The sequence below is a fragment of the Magallana gigas genome, chromosome 8 (genome assembly GCF_963853765.1).
Source record: "Magallana gigas chromosome 8, xbMagGiga1.1, whole genome shotgun sequence".
In the NCBI taxonomy this organism is placed as follows: domain Eukaryota; kingdom Metazoa; phylum Mollusca; class Bivalvia; order Ostreida; family Ostreidae; genus Magallana; species Magallana gigas.
The window spans coordinates 40,470,875-40,488,242 of record NC_088860.1 but is presented as its reverse complement, the minus strand read 5'-3'; the positions used below and the strand labels follow the sequence as shown (position 1 = coordinate 40,488,242).

Sequence of the window (17,368 nt, the reverse complement as noted above, 5' to 3'; positions counted from 1 at the left end):
GTCCGGTGTTTGTGCATAATGTGAAGGACGAACGACCCCACAGGAATGGTACGTAAAGTATGTATGACTGTTGTCAGATCCTGTACATAGAAATGATAGTAACATGTAAATGTACACAAAGTTGTTAATTACATATATCCATAATCATATGTTATACATGTATATACATATAAAGTATTGTCTTAAAAATGTTGTGATACCTTTAAAATTGAAAAACATCAACATTTATCAAGTTATTTAATAAAAGAGCTCTCTCTCTCTCTCTCTCTCTCTCTCTCTCTCTCTCTCTCTCTCTCATTGTTTCTGTCTTTCACTTTCCCTTTTTATCTTTTCTTTCTCTGAATGTCCTTCCTCTCATTAGCAATAACACATTTTGTATCAAATGACTATTAGTTATCTCATACATGCACACGAGTATGAAGTGAAACACTTTTGTTTAATGTACATTAGCAGACAGTTTCCGAGTCATTTCCTTTAAAACTTGTAAAGTCACGGAGTTCGTTGACAGGTTTGACACAAACTGTATCAAAATGAAAATGTATTGAACTTACAATCAATGTCATGTGGATATGCACATGCAAATATTAAGTGGCATCTATTACTGTTTTTCTAATGTATGAATAAAAACTTTTAAATATTACTATTGAAGATATCATACAAAAAATTTTGATTTTAAATAGTGGTTATTTATTATGCCAAAAAAAAAATCGGACAACTTTTCATACAGCTAGGATGATATTGTACACCTAGTATTTAAAAAGTCAAATTCAGTTACTAAACTTAACAAAATATTTCTCCTTCTCTTTCAATCTATGTTTGTGTTCTGTCTGTCTGTCCGTACGTCCTGCTGTCTGTGTGCGTCCGTCCATCTGGCTGTCTCTGTCGTCTGTCTGTCTGTCTGTCTGTCTCTCTCTCTCTGTACGATTTGATTTTGATTATGGTTTTTTTCTTAATAAAAAAAAATCCATTCTTATCGGCGAACACAGTGTTCAACGCAATAAACACAAGACGAAAGGTGACTAATTAAGAATGTGCATGAATTGAAACCTCAAAGGTAAACTTTCAATTTTTTTAAAAATTATGTATGGTGCTAATAGACAAAGTAATTTACATGTATTTATTTATCCTAATACACAAATACACTTAATTTTGACAAATGGTTTGCTTGGATGTTCACTATACACACTATGTGCAAATTAAAACGTTAATTGACACACTCAGAATTATAAATACGAGGGTGAAAACGTGTATATAATCACCGATAGATTAATATTTCGTTAAATACTATACATTTACATGTAACGAATTTATACAATTGAATTTAAGAAATTCAGATTGAAGCAGTTATCGCTAATATTTCTGCCCCCTGAATGCAAGTTATTTTTCTGTAAAATATGTAACAAATGCAAGATATTTGCATATACAGGGGGCAGACATACGCCGCCATAATTAGACCTACACAAAGATGTTTGGGTGGGTAAGGGATAAAATAGAAGGAAGGGGTTCGGGAAATAGGGCCGAGGAGGAGGGAATCTCCGGATCCATTCTTCTCTAACTTTCTCTAACTAACTTTTTATACAATGTATACGTATAGATCCGCCACTATACATGTTTTATAACAGGTACCCTTTAAATCAGCTGATTATTAAAAGCCCCGGAACTCTACGAAGAAGAAGGAAATGTTATGCGTTATAAACAAGCTGGAAATTATCCAACAGCAGAGTCAACGCGATCAATATTGTTTAACCTCAACTGTATGAGGGTAAGTCACATTTTCTTCTTTCTTTTTTATCCGTGTAAAAACAAAATGACGAAAAATTGCGGAAACTTGACAATGGCGACACGGAAGGTAGTTTCCGTTCCGCTGTTTTGTGGCAGCTACAAAAATAACCAATGGTCGGGATATAATATTCCCACGGTGTGCATTCTCAGTGCGCGTGACAGCTCTTGTTGTATTGATCGCTTAGTTTTGCTAGATCATGATTTCATTCGCACAATGCTTCAAGTTGTTATAAAATAGGTGTTGTTTTAAATTGCCCGGTATCGAATGCTTCTCTCAAACTATCAGGTAAGGCTAGAATTTCTTTCTTTTTCTTATTTCTCTTACAAGAAATATTGAAGGTTATTCAACGCGGATTTCAGATCGCGGATGAAGATAAAAATAGCCACATCAATGTCTGTTTATAATTACCAGCTTCCCCCATCAGCTGATAAAAGTGGGTTACAGTTTGATAAGACACTTAAAATTTGGTTACCTGTGCTACATATATATATGACGGGGGATTTTTAGGGATTGGAGAAGGAATCGGGGTGATTTCAAGATGGTCTCCAGGATCAACAAGAAACGTAGCTAGATTATCATGCGTGGATCCAGAAATTTTTCCCAGGAGAGTGCATAGGTCTGAGAAATAAATTTGTTTGACGGGGTAGGAAAGAGTCTGAGGCCTTTTATCTTTTGATAATGTAACTGTGTGGATTTTAATAAGTTAAATTTTCCAGTAAGAGGGGGTCCCTCTAGGTAAGCTCATATATATAGTTATTGTGCAATTATAGTGAGTTCGAGTTTAAAAAAAATTTCATGGAAGACTTTATAATGTTGAAAGTTTGGGGTACCTTGTTTATAACGCAATTGCAATGGATGTATTGAATGGAATTCTAAATTAATATAATTTGATTTGTTGCTTTGTGGTATAAACGCTTCAAGCGATAATTATATAAGTTGAATGTCTGGATTTTTTATGAACCAAATAACATAATTTACCACAAAGGGAAAATTTCAAGTGGCTTTCCAAGCACTGTGCACGTTCATAATTAAATAATATGGCACGGCTTCAAAAGAAAAAAACAATGATATACAATACCCATTGTATAGAAATGCTACTGACCTACCGCTACCACTAGTGAAGGATACTGACGCAACACCCACCTCCTTTTAAATAAGGGGAAACAAAATGAATCATGCATGCTACGGGAAATGCATGATCCGTTTATGGCTAGAGGAAAAGTACCGGCGAAGTTTGTGAAAACTTGAAGGGAAAACCCCAACCATACTCATTTTATAAAATACCAATCAACCATGAATTTTTTTTTTTTTTACAAAATTGAGTATTTATTTAGTAAAATACTTAATATGTTACAAAGTCTGAAGCAAAAGACTGAAGATACGAATTAAAAAAGCGGACATGGCTTTAATCTCCCAACGAAATGGACTTTGTTCGATTTATTTTTCACAAAATGATATATATATTTATAAGCCTGCATGGCTAAGTTACAAACGAATGCCGGGGTCATTTGGCCTTGAATAGATATAGAGAGACCGCCAGATTGAAAGATATAGATCTATTTCTATTTTAAGTTGGATGGTCACAAACAGGACATGAGGCTCCATGGTAAAGTTGTCTTGGTCATATCCCATTGTTAACGTAATGGTCCAATAGGAGCGCAGCCCTCGGGTAAGTTAAAACGTGCATTTTACGGAATGTTTTAAATGAGCTACAGAATGAAGTGCATGTATACAATTTCAAAATATACTTTTATTTGTAATACTTTTCAAAACATTTCATCGACGTTCCATTAACATTTTATCCCCCCCCCCCCCTCATTCATATTTTATTTTTAATTTTTGAAACATAGGTACAAGGTCTCATGAATTCAAACCCCCAAAAACGTGTAAACATGGGTACAAAGTCCGAAAAACAGAAAATGTGTACAATATGAGTATTAAACAGTAATTTTTATTTTGCATTATCAGGAACAAAATTAATATGTTCTACGGGTGGATTGTGGTCCTGGCCGCCGCCATTATAAGGATTCTGGTCTATGGAATCTCCTACACTTCCGGTGTAGTGTATGTCGTCATTCTTGAGAACTTCAAGACAGGGGCTGCAGAAACGTCATGGATTTCGTCATTAATTACCGCTATGACGTTTTTAGTCAGTAAGTATAACTGTAGAAGCGTGAGACACGTGTTCATAAAAGGTACCAAGCAGACGACAATTCGTTTGCTAAAAAGTTGTCGTCTACACCTTTCAGGTTCTTTGGTTTGCTCGATTAGAAAAGGTAAGTGTTCTGCCCCGTATACATGTCATAAAATCTAAATCTAAAATTTTCTCTTCTCACCGTTTTTTCCAGTCCAAAGTGGTTAAAGGTATTTGCAAAATGAAGACAAAGCAGTTCAGATGTTGACTGTTTCAGACCGGAAATTTGTAAGTACAACCGAGCGGCTAGCTGTGTTTACAAGCTGATTAGAAACTATTTTCAGAAAACGTTTTTTGGAAAAAGGATATGAATGTAAAACGGTAAAATGGTAATGTTTGGTAAACAAATACTCACAATTTTTGGTTAGAACTATGATAGGGAGCACATTTTTTTTTTCATCCGGTCATTAAAAAGTAGATCATTTTAATTCTGCCTGAAGTGTTAACTTTGTGTTTTGCCTTATTTTGTCACTAACATGCCTTACTTACTCTTTCTAGATACTGCAATTTTCAGTACCATACACATGTACATGACAAGTATAAATCAGTCAAGTTGTACATTTGACTTTGACCGGAGACCTTTCATTTTCATTACGCCATATGCTTAATTCATTTGAGGTCAGTCAGAACCTCTTGACTTTTAATACTTAGTATTCATAACTTAATTCAATTTAGCCAGTAAAGACTTGGTAACTAAAACATTACTCATTTAAATATATACTCATACAATATACATGTACATAGATAGGCTTTATAAGTCTATGACATGTGTAAATATAAAATACCGTAAAGGACAATGCTTTACTACCCTAAATGGTTTTAAGTTAAGTAAAAATTTAAACAGTTGTAGCTCCTAAATTAAAACGAATTCGTTTTTGCGTAATATGCTAATTTCATTTTGACGAACTGCTTTAAAAACACATGCAATTTAAAAAAAGATTTAAAATACCTTTCAGGTTCACTTCATGGCTCTTTAATCTTGCTCTCCTTGCATCTTCCTTCTATCTTTGATGTAAAGTTTCAAATTCATATGTTCATATAATTGTTTTTCTTTCAGCGCCCCTAGCGGGTGTTTTGGTTAACAGATTCGGATGGCGAATTGTGACCTTTGGCGGGGGGATATTGACCTGCGCGGGACTTCTGCTGAGTACTGTATCTACAAACCTGGCCATGCTGTGCTTGTTTTATGGAATTGTCACAGGTTATTGTATATGTAAACTTGTTCGTCTGTCTGCTAGTTGTACAAACAAAACAAGCCAAAAATCTCATGAGAACGAAGGTTCATCTTGTTAGGTCGGCAAATGAAAGGTCAAGTTCATGAGATACTTTCTAAGTATTTTTACAGCTAAAATTGAGGCATGCTTAACGAGATATCATTCCATGTTCCAATGTAATTAAAAGACATGTAAATCTGCTCCACTTTGCTACACGAGCGTATCCTAGCGAAGCGGTTTTACAAGTCTAATTTTAATTTGATTGTACCATGTTCCTGCAATACAGGCCCAATGATTTATAGAAATATCAAAAGTAAAAAAAAAACCGAATTATGCGCAGTGATCATAAATGTTCAAATTAAAGCTCTTCTAATGGATTGACGCCTGTGTCTTTTACCGAAGACATTTTATTCAACAAAAAATTAACAAACAACCCGTTGTTTCTCTTTAGGTGCAGGATGTGGAGTCGCTTATATGAGCGGAAGTCTTGCTGTACCAAAATATTTTCAGCACAAGAAAATTCAAAATCTTGCTGTTGGTGTAGCTTCGGCAGGAGGTGGGGTGGGCTCCTTTCTCTTTCCGCCGATCGTGCGATATCTGGACAATGAATACGGATGGAAAGGAATGTTTATGATTCAAGGCGGAATTGCGCTTCATATTTGTGCATTTGGTCTTCTATACAGACCGCTCCCAAATCGAGACGAAAACGAAAACCCAACAAAAAAAGTCAGACGACAGAGTTCTGTGCACGTGCCTGAACCAAACGATTGGACATTTCTTCGCAGCGCTGTGTTCCACTTTGTCTCTGTGAACAATTTTCTGTTTTCATTTGGTGCGTCCATCATATATGGGCACCTGGCTGCCTATGCACAGTTTCATCTCCAGATCAACAAAAACGACGCAGCGTTCCTGTACTCAGTTATCGGAATCTCCATCACGATTGCCAAGATCACTCAAGGTCTAGTCGCGGATTTCCACACTGTTCACCCGATCTTTAAAGCCATCAACCAGTATATTCTTTTTTATACTATCGGAGGCATAGCGACAGCGTTTTTATTGCTGGATGCTGGGTATGCCGGATTGGTTATATATTGCATATTTTTTGGAACGAGTATGGGAGCCAATGGCGGATCCTTGATTCCCGCCATTCTGATGGAGATGTTTGGTCAGAATAAGCTCTCCCTGCCTTATGGGGTAGTTTTAGCTGAAATGGCTATCGGACAAACTCTAGGAGCACCAGCTGCAGGTTTGAATTTTCTACTTATTGATAATAGGTACTTAGTTTTTTTTTTTAAATTAAGAAATCAGTATATAGGGTTTCCGCACAGAAAAAGAAAAAAAGTAGCTTTTTAAGAAAATAATTTGTCACCGTGCAGTTGTTGAATGAGTTGCACAAAATATTAACATAAATTTGACATGAATGATATTTTTAAAACTGCCGAAAAACATTGAGTGCGAATAGGGTAAATAAGCTTTGAATACAGTACTTACTTCAGAAGAGATGATTTTTTTAATTTTGATATTAGGATGGATGTATGAAAAGTTAAAGAACTACCATTATCCCTTTATTATGGCTTCGGTGTCCATGCTACTGAGTGCCCTCATAATGATCTACCCTCGACGATATCTAATGAGGCCCCATAGGGAAAATAATTCCATCGTAATAGACATTGAGGTACCTGCAGTGGAAAACGACAAATCTTTGGAAGAGATCGAGGCGACGGAAGCTACAAGTTTTATTGATGAGAAAAACACCAACCTTATTCAAGATGGTTTAATTACAGATCCTTATGATTCAATCGTATCGAATATTTTAAAAGCAGACGACATAAAAGATGTTGGAGATCAAGGAGAGGCACTAGCTGAGAACACATACCTTATGCCAGATGACGACAAGAATGTTATTTCTAACAGACGAAGGTCGACGGATGATTTTCCGAATATGAAATAGAACAATCCACACTTTACAAAAGTTGTTAACTTTTGCGGGGGTCACCCGAAGCTCAAAAGGTGAAAACAAGTAACATACCTCTTCTTTATGCTATCAAATAATTTTGGGTCATGTGTTGAAATTGCTTTGAATTTACACTTTCCCTTCAATGTATGGATAGCCCCATACATAGGCAATCAAAAGACAAGAAGAAACGAGAATTTTTGTCAAAGGACAAAGTTTAATTATAAACTACAAACGCTTAGGTTAGTAATTTGTGGATTTTCTCCCTATTAGGAAACAAGTGGTATCACTTTGCTAAGTGTGGATTGGTCTATTATAAATATTGAAAGAAATCCGCTTTTTTTCTTTATTTTGAAAAAAACCAGACTTGGTTATAGCAATGAGTACATTGAAGTATTTCAATGGAACATGATAATTATTTGAGATATTTGTTTTAAAAATTGAATGAACATTAAGGGGGGTCATGACGATGCGTTTGAAATTGTTGGCAATTAATTTTTATTTTTTTTTGCACATGAACATTCAAATGTATTCTTCTACATTTATTATTTTTGCAGCCATTTTTTTTCCATGCAATAGAGGTAGTTTGATATGAATCCTCCCTTTTTTCAGGCATGATTTTTTTTTGACAACTGCAGTTTTCTGAGATAAACGATTTGATCGATTTGATTTGCAAATTTATTACATCATGGCCTTTAATACATAGTAATCTCATAATTTTACGAAAATATTGATTTCAAATTTGAAAAGAATGTGAAAGGTTTTAAAGATACTCAATTAATTTTTAAACACTTTTTCACAGCAACCCTAGAAAGTGCTCCATAGCAAATAACACGCTCATTGACAAGTGCTTGGCGTTCAACGAAGATGCTACAGTAGAAATCTCCCCTACATGTAACAATGTATATTTCTGAAATTACGATTTGTTGTGACAGTTTCTCTTTTGAAACATCTTAAAAGTAATCCATTCTTTAGATTTATTTATAAAAATAAATAGAATAATAATTAGAATATATCTATGATTAAATTAATCACTTTTATTTTTTAAATCTATATTTCTAAAATAAAAAAAAAAACATTAGAATTTACCCAACTCGGTACTTTTGAATAGGAAATTTTACATAAAACAACTAATCAGAATACGTCAGACTACTTAATAAGAACTTTAAAAATTGGGTTATTTGGGGGGAAAATCGAAATGGGGATCTTCTTTATTATATCTTTATATATATAAATTATGTAAACGAGTCAAACAACCCGACTTTCACAATGTTTATTACATTTTACTATGTTACTATAATTACTGTCACGTGATCAACAAATTGTAGGTCACGTGACCTCCCTTTTAATATAGTGTGGAATTAAGAAGATCATGATACGTCAGATTACGGAGAAATTAGTTCTTCTTAGTAGGGCGAGATGCCTGCCTTAATGACACTTGCAATGAACAAGCACTATGTACATTTTAAGAATGCCTTACAGAATCAAAATGTCATGTCAAAATGAGATTAAACTCAAAACAATAATGATGTTATTCATAAAAGTTTGTTAATCTCTTCTTTTATGTGATAATGCAAAAAAAAAAAAAAATCTAGTCATTGTTTTAAAATGGTTTTTTTTACAAGTTTAAAATATATCTGAATCAAACAGTTTCAGGTTTTCGTTTATGAAAATTATGCTTCTTTTTGGTTCTTTTGACAATTAAGGTTTTACTTAATTGTTTGACAATGTAATTCGATGTTGATTTTTTCTGTTTTTATTACAATTGTTTTGTTTATTATGATCAAAACAATTTAAGCGTTTGTTTGAATCTCACATATATATACAAAATACTTTTATGGTATGAGAAATTGTAATTGTAATTGTAATATCTAACGTGCCGTTTTTATATGTCGGTAATAGCTATATACAAGTTGGTGCATTTCTTAAAAAAAATAAAGATTTAGTTAACCTTAATAACTTTGTCTTAAAGTTGTTAAAACAATCAAATGAAAAGATCGAATATTTTAATAGCAAGAAAAATTATGATTTTAAATAGTTAACAGTCAGTACTTAAAAAATATCATATAGTCATTGTTTCCCTACTTTAGTTGTGTTTTAATTTGCTGATGAATTCAAAATGTAAATGTAATACCCTGTATTTCGTGTATGCCTGGAACATTAAATGGTTGAATAGGATCTCATAGTCGTTTTGGTGCAGACCTACGTTACATCATTATAACATCTTTTAAAGATGAAATTACATTATCACTAGGTGATAGATCGTATTTATAAGCATCATGCTTAATTTTATGATTTGGTGTTATTTGTTGGAGAGAGAGAGAAAGAGAACAAAGAGAGAGAGTATTTCAAAATAATCTTTTGTTTGCTTATAAAATGAAAAGAAATAAACAATTGCAATTAAACTCTTGTTTTTTGTTTGTTCATAAAGGTTTCTCATAAAGGTTGTAAAAATGATTATTTTATATTTACAGTTTGTAATACGTATAGTCTTATCTTAATACATGCGACTGAATAAAGGATAGACAACTTTTAATCCAGACTTGAAATTAAACAGTCGGAAGAAGTGACGATAAGGTCATCTGATAAAGTATAAAGAAGGAATAACCTACCAAACTAAGCATCATGTTACGAACAAAGCAAATCTCTTAGAAGGGAGTAATATCCTTGATATAGAGAGGGAAGATTTATGTAAATGCAAACAATAAAGAAAAGGAGTACCGATCACGAGAAAGGAAAAGACGGATATACATGTACAACAACGAGTGAAGCAGAAGAATACAGACTATTGTACTGTTAAGTTGTGAACAATGCACACTTCGAAATAACAATACACAATTTATGCATGAATTTCAAACCACGAGTTTTATCCAAATTATGCACGTGAGACACACTATACTTACGAATATATATTTCTTATGTTCAGGTCTTTCATGCTATGAAGACGAACTAGCTATATAAAAGAAATGTTAATTTCATCGTTTTTCCCTTGGTTTGTGGTCCTTGCATCTTTTACTGTTCGCGTCATTGTCTATGGTATTACGTACACCTCAGGAATTGTCTACGTCATCATTCTAAAGAACTTCCAAACTGGCAAAGCGGAATCGTCATGGATTTCTTCTATTATTACCACAGTCATGTTTGCCACAGGTAAAACTTTTTGACGTCATAAAACTCATTGAAATTATAAGTTTTAACATCGTATAACTCTGTCCATATTGTAATGACCTTCTTAATAAATTTCAAATAATATTGTTACTTTTGTAAGATTGCGTTTTAACTATAAATTAAAGTTTAAGAAAAAGAAGATAAAGGATTTGTACCGGAATATCGTATAATGTATAAAATTGACTGTGAATTTTTTTAACACCTTTACTTGGTTATCATTTTATAAATTGATACAGCTAGGATCTACAATTGAAAATTTTTTAACAAGAAGGATCTAAGAATGAGACATTCTATTTAGCTTAATGATTGGTTCCAACTGTTTTGTGATTTGTTAAAAAATGATATTTACAAATCGCAACTGATCGTAGAAATTCTCTATTACTCTAAGGTTAAGTCCGAGTTGATGCGAGTCGATATTTGCTTTTGTGATTTGTTGAGCTTTGATACGGTACAATCACGATCAACATACGATCTGTTACGATCTTATTGCCCGTTTAGGTACGAGAAAATACATTCAAATGTTCAGTTTTCGATTGGATTTCGATCTTATCCGATTATTTTCACGATCAAGGTAAAAGATCAATATGACCTTACGATTAATCTATTTAAACGTATGAACATATGTCCGATACGATGGTAACGATTTATAACGGTTGAAAATGTAACGTGTTGCTTAAAGGAATTCGACAGTAAAAAAAAAGATCTATGATTAACACGATCGCTACGAAATACCTCAACCTCTGATGAGATTTGATGCGATCAATAACGCTGTAAATTGTGATAGTTGGGGCGTAACATTAAACAACTATCCGTGATACTCATAGTATCGAATAAAATATTTGTTATGACTGTATTTAACGCCTGAAATCATTAAAACCATGACCAAGAAAAGAGCTATACAACAGATAAATTGAATATAGAGAAACGTTATGACTTAAAATTGTTTTTACCGGCCCTGCTCAATAGACAGATGCATTTAGTATCAATAAACATAATAACGTAATATTGGGATCTTTACACAGGTCCCCCTAGCGGACGACTTGTGAAGGCGCTGGGGTGGAGGGTGGTCGCGGTTGTTGGCGGAATTATCGCTGGAACTGGACTCCTTCTGACGTCACTAACCTCTAACCTTCTCTTTTTAATTTTATCCTATGGATTTGTCACAGGTATGGTATGAATGTTATGGCAATTACATCTTAATTAGGTTTTATGAACTAAATAATTAAAATCAATTAAGTCAATTAGGGAATTAATGGCCTTTTGATCCTATACAATATTAATTTGAAAATGAATTCCTTTTATCATTATGATGGTATATTATGAATTTTCAATCTCAATTAGATATCCAGATAATTTGATGCCCAAATATAATATGCACAATGCATCAAACCATTCGCAATTTTAGCATTCACCAAAATAATAACCTTCTTAAAACATCGATCTTTTCGAAAAGAGTTGAAAACTAACAGATTATTCTTTTGTTCAGGGTTTGGGTGTGGGATGGCTTACATGGTAGCTTGCGTAGCAGTTCCTGCTTACTTTCGAGGACATCGGCGACAGAAGATGGCGGTAGCAATGGCGTCTTGTGGTTCTGGAGTGGGGACATTTATCTTTTCTCCAATAGTTCAATATGTTTACGTCACATACGGATGGCAGAATCTTTTTATAGTTCTAGCTGGAGTTGGTGTTCAGTGCAGCAGTGTAGGCCTTTTATTTCGACCATTGTCCACTACATCAACGACAGACTCTGAAAAGGTTGCAGAAAAAATCGCAAACTGGGGATTCCTTAAAAATGTTGGCTTTCATAGTTCGCACCTTGGTTTCTTCTTAACGGCCTTTGGAGACTCAATAGTATACGGTCATCTCGGAGAGTACGCAGAAACTTTAGGATTTACCACGGACAAAGGAGCTTACCTTTATTCAGTTATAGGAATTTCAGTTATGATTTTGAAATTATTGCAAGGCGTTGCTTTAGATAGTAGGGGTTCGACAGTGTTACCAATAAAACTAGCGATATTTTTCTTCTTCTTGGGAGGAGTGGCTACAGTCATTTTGTTTGTTTCTAATGAATATATTTTGTTACTGATCTTTGCCACTATTTTTGGCGCCAATACTGCTGCATCTGGTGGTGCAGTTGTGGTCGGAATATTGGAGACCTATTATGGATATGAACATTTAGAACTAACGTTCGGGGTGAATCTTGCTGTCATTGGCATCGGTAATTTACTTGGCTCTCCAATAGCAGGTAAAAACAAATCTTTATAAAATATTTACATTTATGATCCAGGCTTTTATTAATGAAAATGCTCCGATCAATGTAATAACAATCGTTATGATTTTGTATTCAAATTTAAAACAAGATAGATTGATAATTTTTTGCCATGTGACGGAAATATTTTATTGATATAATTATGATAATGTCTTATTTCTTATAGGATTGCTGTTCGAGGCCTACGAAACGTACACCCCTGTTTTGATTCTGTTTTGCGTCACTAAAGTTTTGAGTAGCCTTTGTTTTTTGTTAGTCTACAAATTTTCTTCACAAACACAAAAAACTTATATCACTGAAGTAAAATTACCACAGAAGGAAGCTTTTATGGAAGATAAAACTGTGTTGACGCTTACTTCTGGAGAGAAAGTTCCTCTTCTGGTTGAAAAACTTCCTCGTAGATATTCTGATGTTATTAGTGAAAATATGGATACTTTATTATGAGGGGGCTGAGGGTACCGATCATGAGTGTATTGACAGAGCCTCTGGATAATGCGACTGTGAAAATACCGACTTCTACCTGTCTGAATGTATACTGATAATAAAAGATTACTGGAAATAGAAGTTCTTAGTTAAAATATAAAAATATTGAATATCATAAGGTTATTTGATATGTTCATACCACCAAGCATGGATATAATGTATATCGGGTTATCGCGTGTCGTAAAATTTGCGATTTAAAAAAATAAATTAATTAATTTTCGCCAGTCAATCTTTACGATTTCAAAAGTTTCTTATAGCAAACAATAATGAATATAAAATTTGCGTATTGGATAATTTGTGATGATAAGGTAATCGGAAATTAAATGATTACGAAATTACCTTCATATATTGATAGGATAACTGCATTCCAGTGCACAACACGCAACCATGTTGTATACGTAAAATTAAAATAAGTTATCACGGTCAACTAGTATGACAACGATGCTTTGTTCTTTGTTATAAAATCTTTAAGAAGCAGAATTATCCCATTACTCTATAAATTTGAATTTTTAAAATAAACTTTTTGTGTCCGCAAATCTCAGGAACGACTCGGCCGATCAAATTTATAGATGTAATATATTGGTCTGAAAGCAAAGGTTTTGCATTGATTATGGCATATCCTTTTTTGGATATTTAGATTTTCCCTATTTTTATTGGTGTATTTTGTCAGCAGACGTTTTCCTAAACTATCAGGGATATCGAGTGCAAACGTGTATGGTTGATAGAGGAAAGGTTTACATGGTTGATGTTTCATATGTCTAGCACAAAACGCCCTAAAGCTCGGTAGGGTTCAAAAATTGAAATGTCTAAAGATTCATGATTTTTCTTGCTTTCCTGTGCTTTTGTTTGTTTATCTCTTTTATCGAAAATATTTAGTTAAACATGTAACGTAAAAGTTTAAATTTACAAGAACTTTTGTTTGATGTAAAAAATGGACTGGCCCCTTAATTAGCGACCTGGAGGTTTTAAGGGGTAAGAAATCATAAACTATGATCACCTATATCTCAAAAAGGAAATATTTTTTGTAATGTAGTATAAAAGAAAAGATTCTCATAATGATACACCAAACAATATGCAACCATCAACATTTCGTCAAACGGCCACGAAAAGAAGAGAAGGGATCGGCCCCTAAAACCTTTTTCTCATATAAGAACAGTAACAAATCTTTAAATACTTGTTGACACAACTTCTTCAAAATTTAATGACCTTTTATTTGATGGCAAGAAAAGGGGCTGGTCATTGAAATTAAGGACCCAGGTGGGTTCTAAGTATTTCATCTATGTCGCTTTACTGAGGGGTATTTTATAATATGTCATAGAGGCACATATGTGTAAATTTGGTATACATAATAAATCACTTTGCGAAAACCATTGCCAGGCCTATTTTTGCAGTTATTAGTGATTTTTAATTCATTACCTGAAAAGGGGGGAGGGGGGCAAATTCTGAAATTTTATCGATATTTAATCGTATCATTACAAAATTAGGACGAAAGTCCTACTCGTTACTCGTAACGAGATCTTATCTAGTTTTGATATTATAATTATCGTTGTGGTACCTAGCAAAATGTCTTACGGCAGTTTAAATGATCATTCCGTACCCAACAAGAGGTGTGAAGGTCATTGTTTTGTCAGAACTTGCAAAGAATCCTCTCCATCATTATCATCAAGACATTTTATCTTTAAGGAGGCTGGATGATCAACAAATTATCCATCAGTTCTACTTGGATTTTGTAGATATGATTATTTAAGGATGACGTTTACTCAGAATGAAACAAATTTCACTAAAGATCATAAAAAGCCATCTATTGTAAGTTATAGACCTTTGATTGTAGTGTAATTTTTTTCTTTCAAAAAAGTTGGTCAATAACCTACTTTTTGAGTCAATGGCCATTGAATATATTTTGAAAAATTAAGAAAAATCCCATAAAATTTTACACTTCGATTTAGATTTTATTAATTGTGAAAATATTACAAATAATTAAACACTTTAAAAAATGAAAAACAGTTGATGAATGGTAGTTGCACTAAATAGATGTATAGCATTAAAATTTCAGCGACAATTTTAAAAAATATTCTCGTACAAATTTCCTCTATCAGTTTTCAAATCCCTTGCCATTTTTGATCCAATTTTACAAAAAATTGAATTATGATAATACAAAAACATTAATAGTATAAAGCAACGTATATTGACCTTATAAAATTTTGAAAAATGGTGTCTTTTATTGTTTATAAACATTTTCAATATTTTTGCAATTCGTGCCATTCGATTATTTAAGCGAATAAGTGGATTTAAACCAACAGATAATATGAAAAATTACATAGACTAACATATAAAATCTTAACTTTTAATGTTAGAGTACCGCCCAAAATTTTTTAGTGGAAAACAAAATCTGTAAAATTTAGTCCGAATTTCCTCTGTTTAATAAAAATTCTATTTTTTGTTTGAGCCTAATTCCGTAATATAGTAGAAATATCGAATGTTAAGTCAATAATAATTCATTTCATAAATACTTTATGTGTTTAGAACAAATTTTACTCATGACATTGAACTTTATAACAATCAAAATTTGAGAACTTAAACCCTGAGTAAACAACACCCTTAAAGGGGCATGGTCACGATTTTGGTCAAATTCTATTTTTCTGTTTTTATTATTTACACTGCTTTAAAAGTGCATTTCTAATGATCGAATAAAATTTGATAGGCGTTCGTAGAGTTACAAGCAAGATACAGGGCTCACAATTCTTTGTCATGTAAACAAGGCTCGAGATTCCATTTACCAGTAAAAAAAACCTTTTTTTCCGGCTTTTTTGACTATCTTTTTATCCATTTTAGGCATAGATAAACAATTCCTAACGTATAACACATCCGTTTTAGGTTTAAGCTGATGTTTTTACTTCAACGTTCAAAATGCACACAAACGCTTTGTTTACATAGCGAAGAATATCAAGCTCTGTAACTCAACTAATGACACTCAATTTCCGGTGCGTATTAAAAATGCTTTTCCGAAGCATTGTAAATATTAAAATCGGAAAATTAATTTTTGACCAAAATCATGACCATGTCCGTTTAAGCTATAAACTATAATTTGGCAAAGACAACATGCATAATCTTTTTACTTTTTATTTTAACTTTTTCCCTTTATCTTTATACAAAGCTCTTCTTCTAAAGAAGATTAATACAGCCTGAAAATGGCCACAACCATCTTAAAATGTATGCATTGCAAACATGTTTCGCAATTATGAAGAATACTGAATGACAATAAAAAAATACCCCTATAAAAATGGGAAAAATCTCAATATCCAAACAGTATATGACCTCATCAATGCAAAAACTGTGCTATAATTTAAGGCTCAGATTTCTTCCAGTGTTTTTGATATGAATATTTTCTATCATAATTGCTCAATTTTATGTATCATTTGTCTTAAAACTTCGTGATACAAAAATATTTAACATTATAACATCTCGTAAAAAATGACAACAAAAGAACCTCTGTGGAAGGTATAGAAATGACCAACTCAAGCGACATATATTTGGGACCGTGATTTCGATTTTCATCAAAATTCGATTTGGAATACTTTTGACATAATGTGTGTAATGATTCAAGGATAAAGGAATCATTCTTTGAGTATTATAAGTTGATAATTTCGATCGGAGCGTGGTCGAATCCAATAAATCTCGAAGGGCTTTATGATAGATTTGTCCACGCTCCAACCGAAATTATCATTATATTCCTTATTACTTATATTTATAGTATTTCAAATTTGTACAATTTAAAACAACATTTTAAAACCAATATTCTTTTTTCATGTAGCACATACAATGTATTTCTACGCGACTCGGCCAATACTGTCTTTCAGCTATGCTATAAGACACTCCCATATTATATCATATACCTAGAAGTGTATCAGCCTTGATACACGTGTTTTGGTCTAGGTGAGACAGCAACCAAAAGCTAGGGCTGTATCACCCTTGGGGCTGATATTTCTCTGTCTCAGCCCGTCGTCAAGGGGGTGCATTGCCCTCAAATTTAAAATCGCTAATCCCAAATATCTCTGCTTTAAATTAAGACTAGCCTGTGAAATAACGATAGAATAACAAATAAATGATACAAAGCATCACCTAACACGTCAAAATATTTTTATTTATTGCTAAAAATTGAAAAATAATAATTCAAAAATAGCGCCAAAGAGTGATATGTATCTAAGTAAGGGGAGGTAACCTACACGACGGTTGTGTATTTAGAACAATAGCACGCTTTATTTAATATCATTCAACATTTAATTATGGAGGGTATAGAGAAGGA

General features: G+C 33.1%; 2 protein-coding genes across 5 annotated transcripts; both read left to right on the top strand.

Moving 5' to 3' along the window:
- The first annotated feature begins 1,555 nt into the window (after positions 1–1,555).
- LOC105328087 (monocarboxylate transporter 13) lies at positions 1,556–9,550 on the top strand. 4 transcript variants are annotated; one of them, XM_034471383.2, is made up of 7 exons: positions 1,852–2,068; positions 2,291–2,399; positions 3,356–3,452; positions 3,752–3,936; positions 5,035–5,178; positions 5,643–6,437; positions 6,718–9,550. In XM_034471383.2, the coding sequence occupies exons 4-7, from the start codon at positions 3,765–3,767 to the stop codon at positions 7,140–7,142; spliced, it is 1,536 nt and encodes a 511-aa protein (XP_034327274.1). In that variant the 5' UTR covers positions 1,852–2,068; positions 2,291–2,399; positions 3,356–3,452; positions 3,752–3,764; the 3' UTR covers positions 7,143–9,550. The 4 variants fall into 4 exon arrangements, with proteins under 4 accessions (XP_011427137.2, XP_034327274.1, XP_011427136.2 ...); XM_011428835.4 differs by lacking the exons at positions 1,852–2,068; positions 2,291–2,399 and adding an exon at positions 1,556–1,762; XM_011428834.4 differs by lacking the exon at positions 2,291–2,399.
- Positions 9,551–9,687: 137 nt separating this feature from the next.
- LOC105328085 (monocarboxylate transporter 13) lies at positions 9,688–13,146 on the top strand. The gene is made up of 4 exons (XM_034471385.2): positions 9,688–10,295; positions 11,336–11,479; positions 11,800–12,558; positions 12,749–13,146. Exons 1-4 carry the CDS (start codon positions 10,112–10,114, stop codon positions 13,024–13,026), a joined length of 1,365 nt encoding a protein of 454 aa, XP_034327276.2. The 5' UTR covers positions 9,688–10,111; the 3' UTR covers positions 13,027–13,146.
- Positions 13,147–17,368: the final 4,222 nt, after the last annotated feature.

Coding starts and splice junctions, on each gene's coding strand:
- LOC105328087 (XM_011428835.4), top strand. CDS start 3,765: ATGTTCTACGGGTGGATTGTGGTCCTGGCCGCCGCCATTATAAGGATT. Junction 5,179..5,642: donor GTTTTATGGAATTGTCACAG/GTTATTGTATAT, acceptor GTTTCTCTTTAG/GTGCAGGATGTGGAGTCGCT. Junction 6,438..6,717: donor TCTAGGAGCACCAGCTGCAG/GTTTGAATTTTC, acceptor TTTTGATATTAG/GATGGATGTATGAAAAGTTA.
- LOC105328085 (XM_034471385.2), top strand. CDS start 10,112: ATGTTAATTTCATCGTTTTTCCCTTGGTTTGTGGTCCTTGCATCTTTT. Junction 11,480..11,799: donor ATCCTATGGATTTGTCACAG/GTATGGTATGAA, acceptor TCTTTTGTTCAG/GGTTTGGGTGTGGGATGGCT. Junction 12,559..12,748: donor ACTTGGCTCTCCAATAGCAG/GTAAAAACAAAT, acceptor TATTTCTTATAG/GATTGCTGTTCGAGGCCTAC.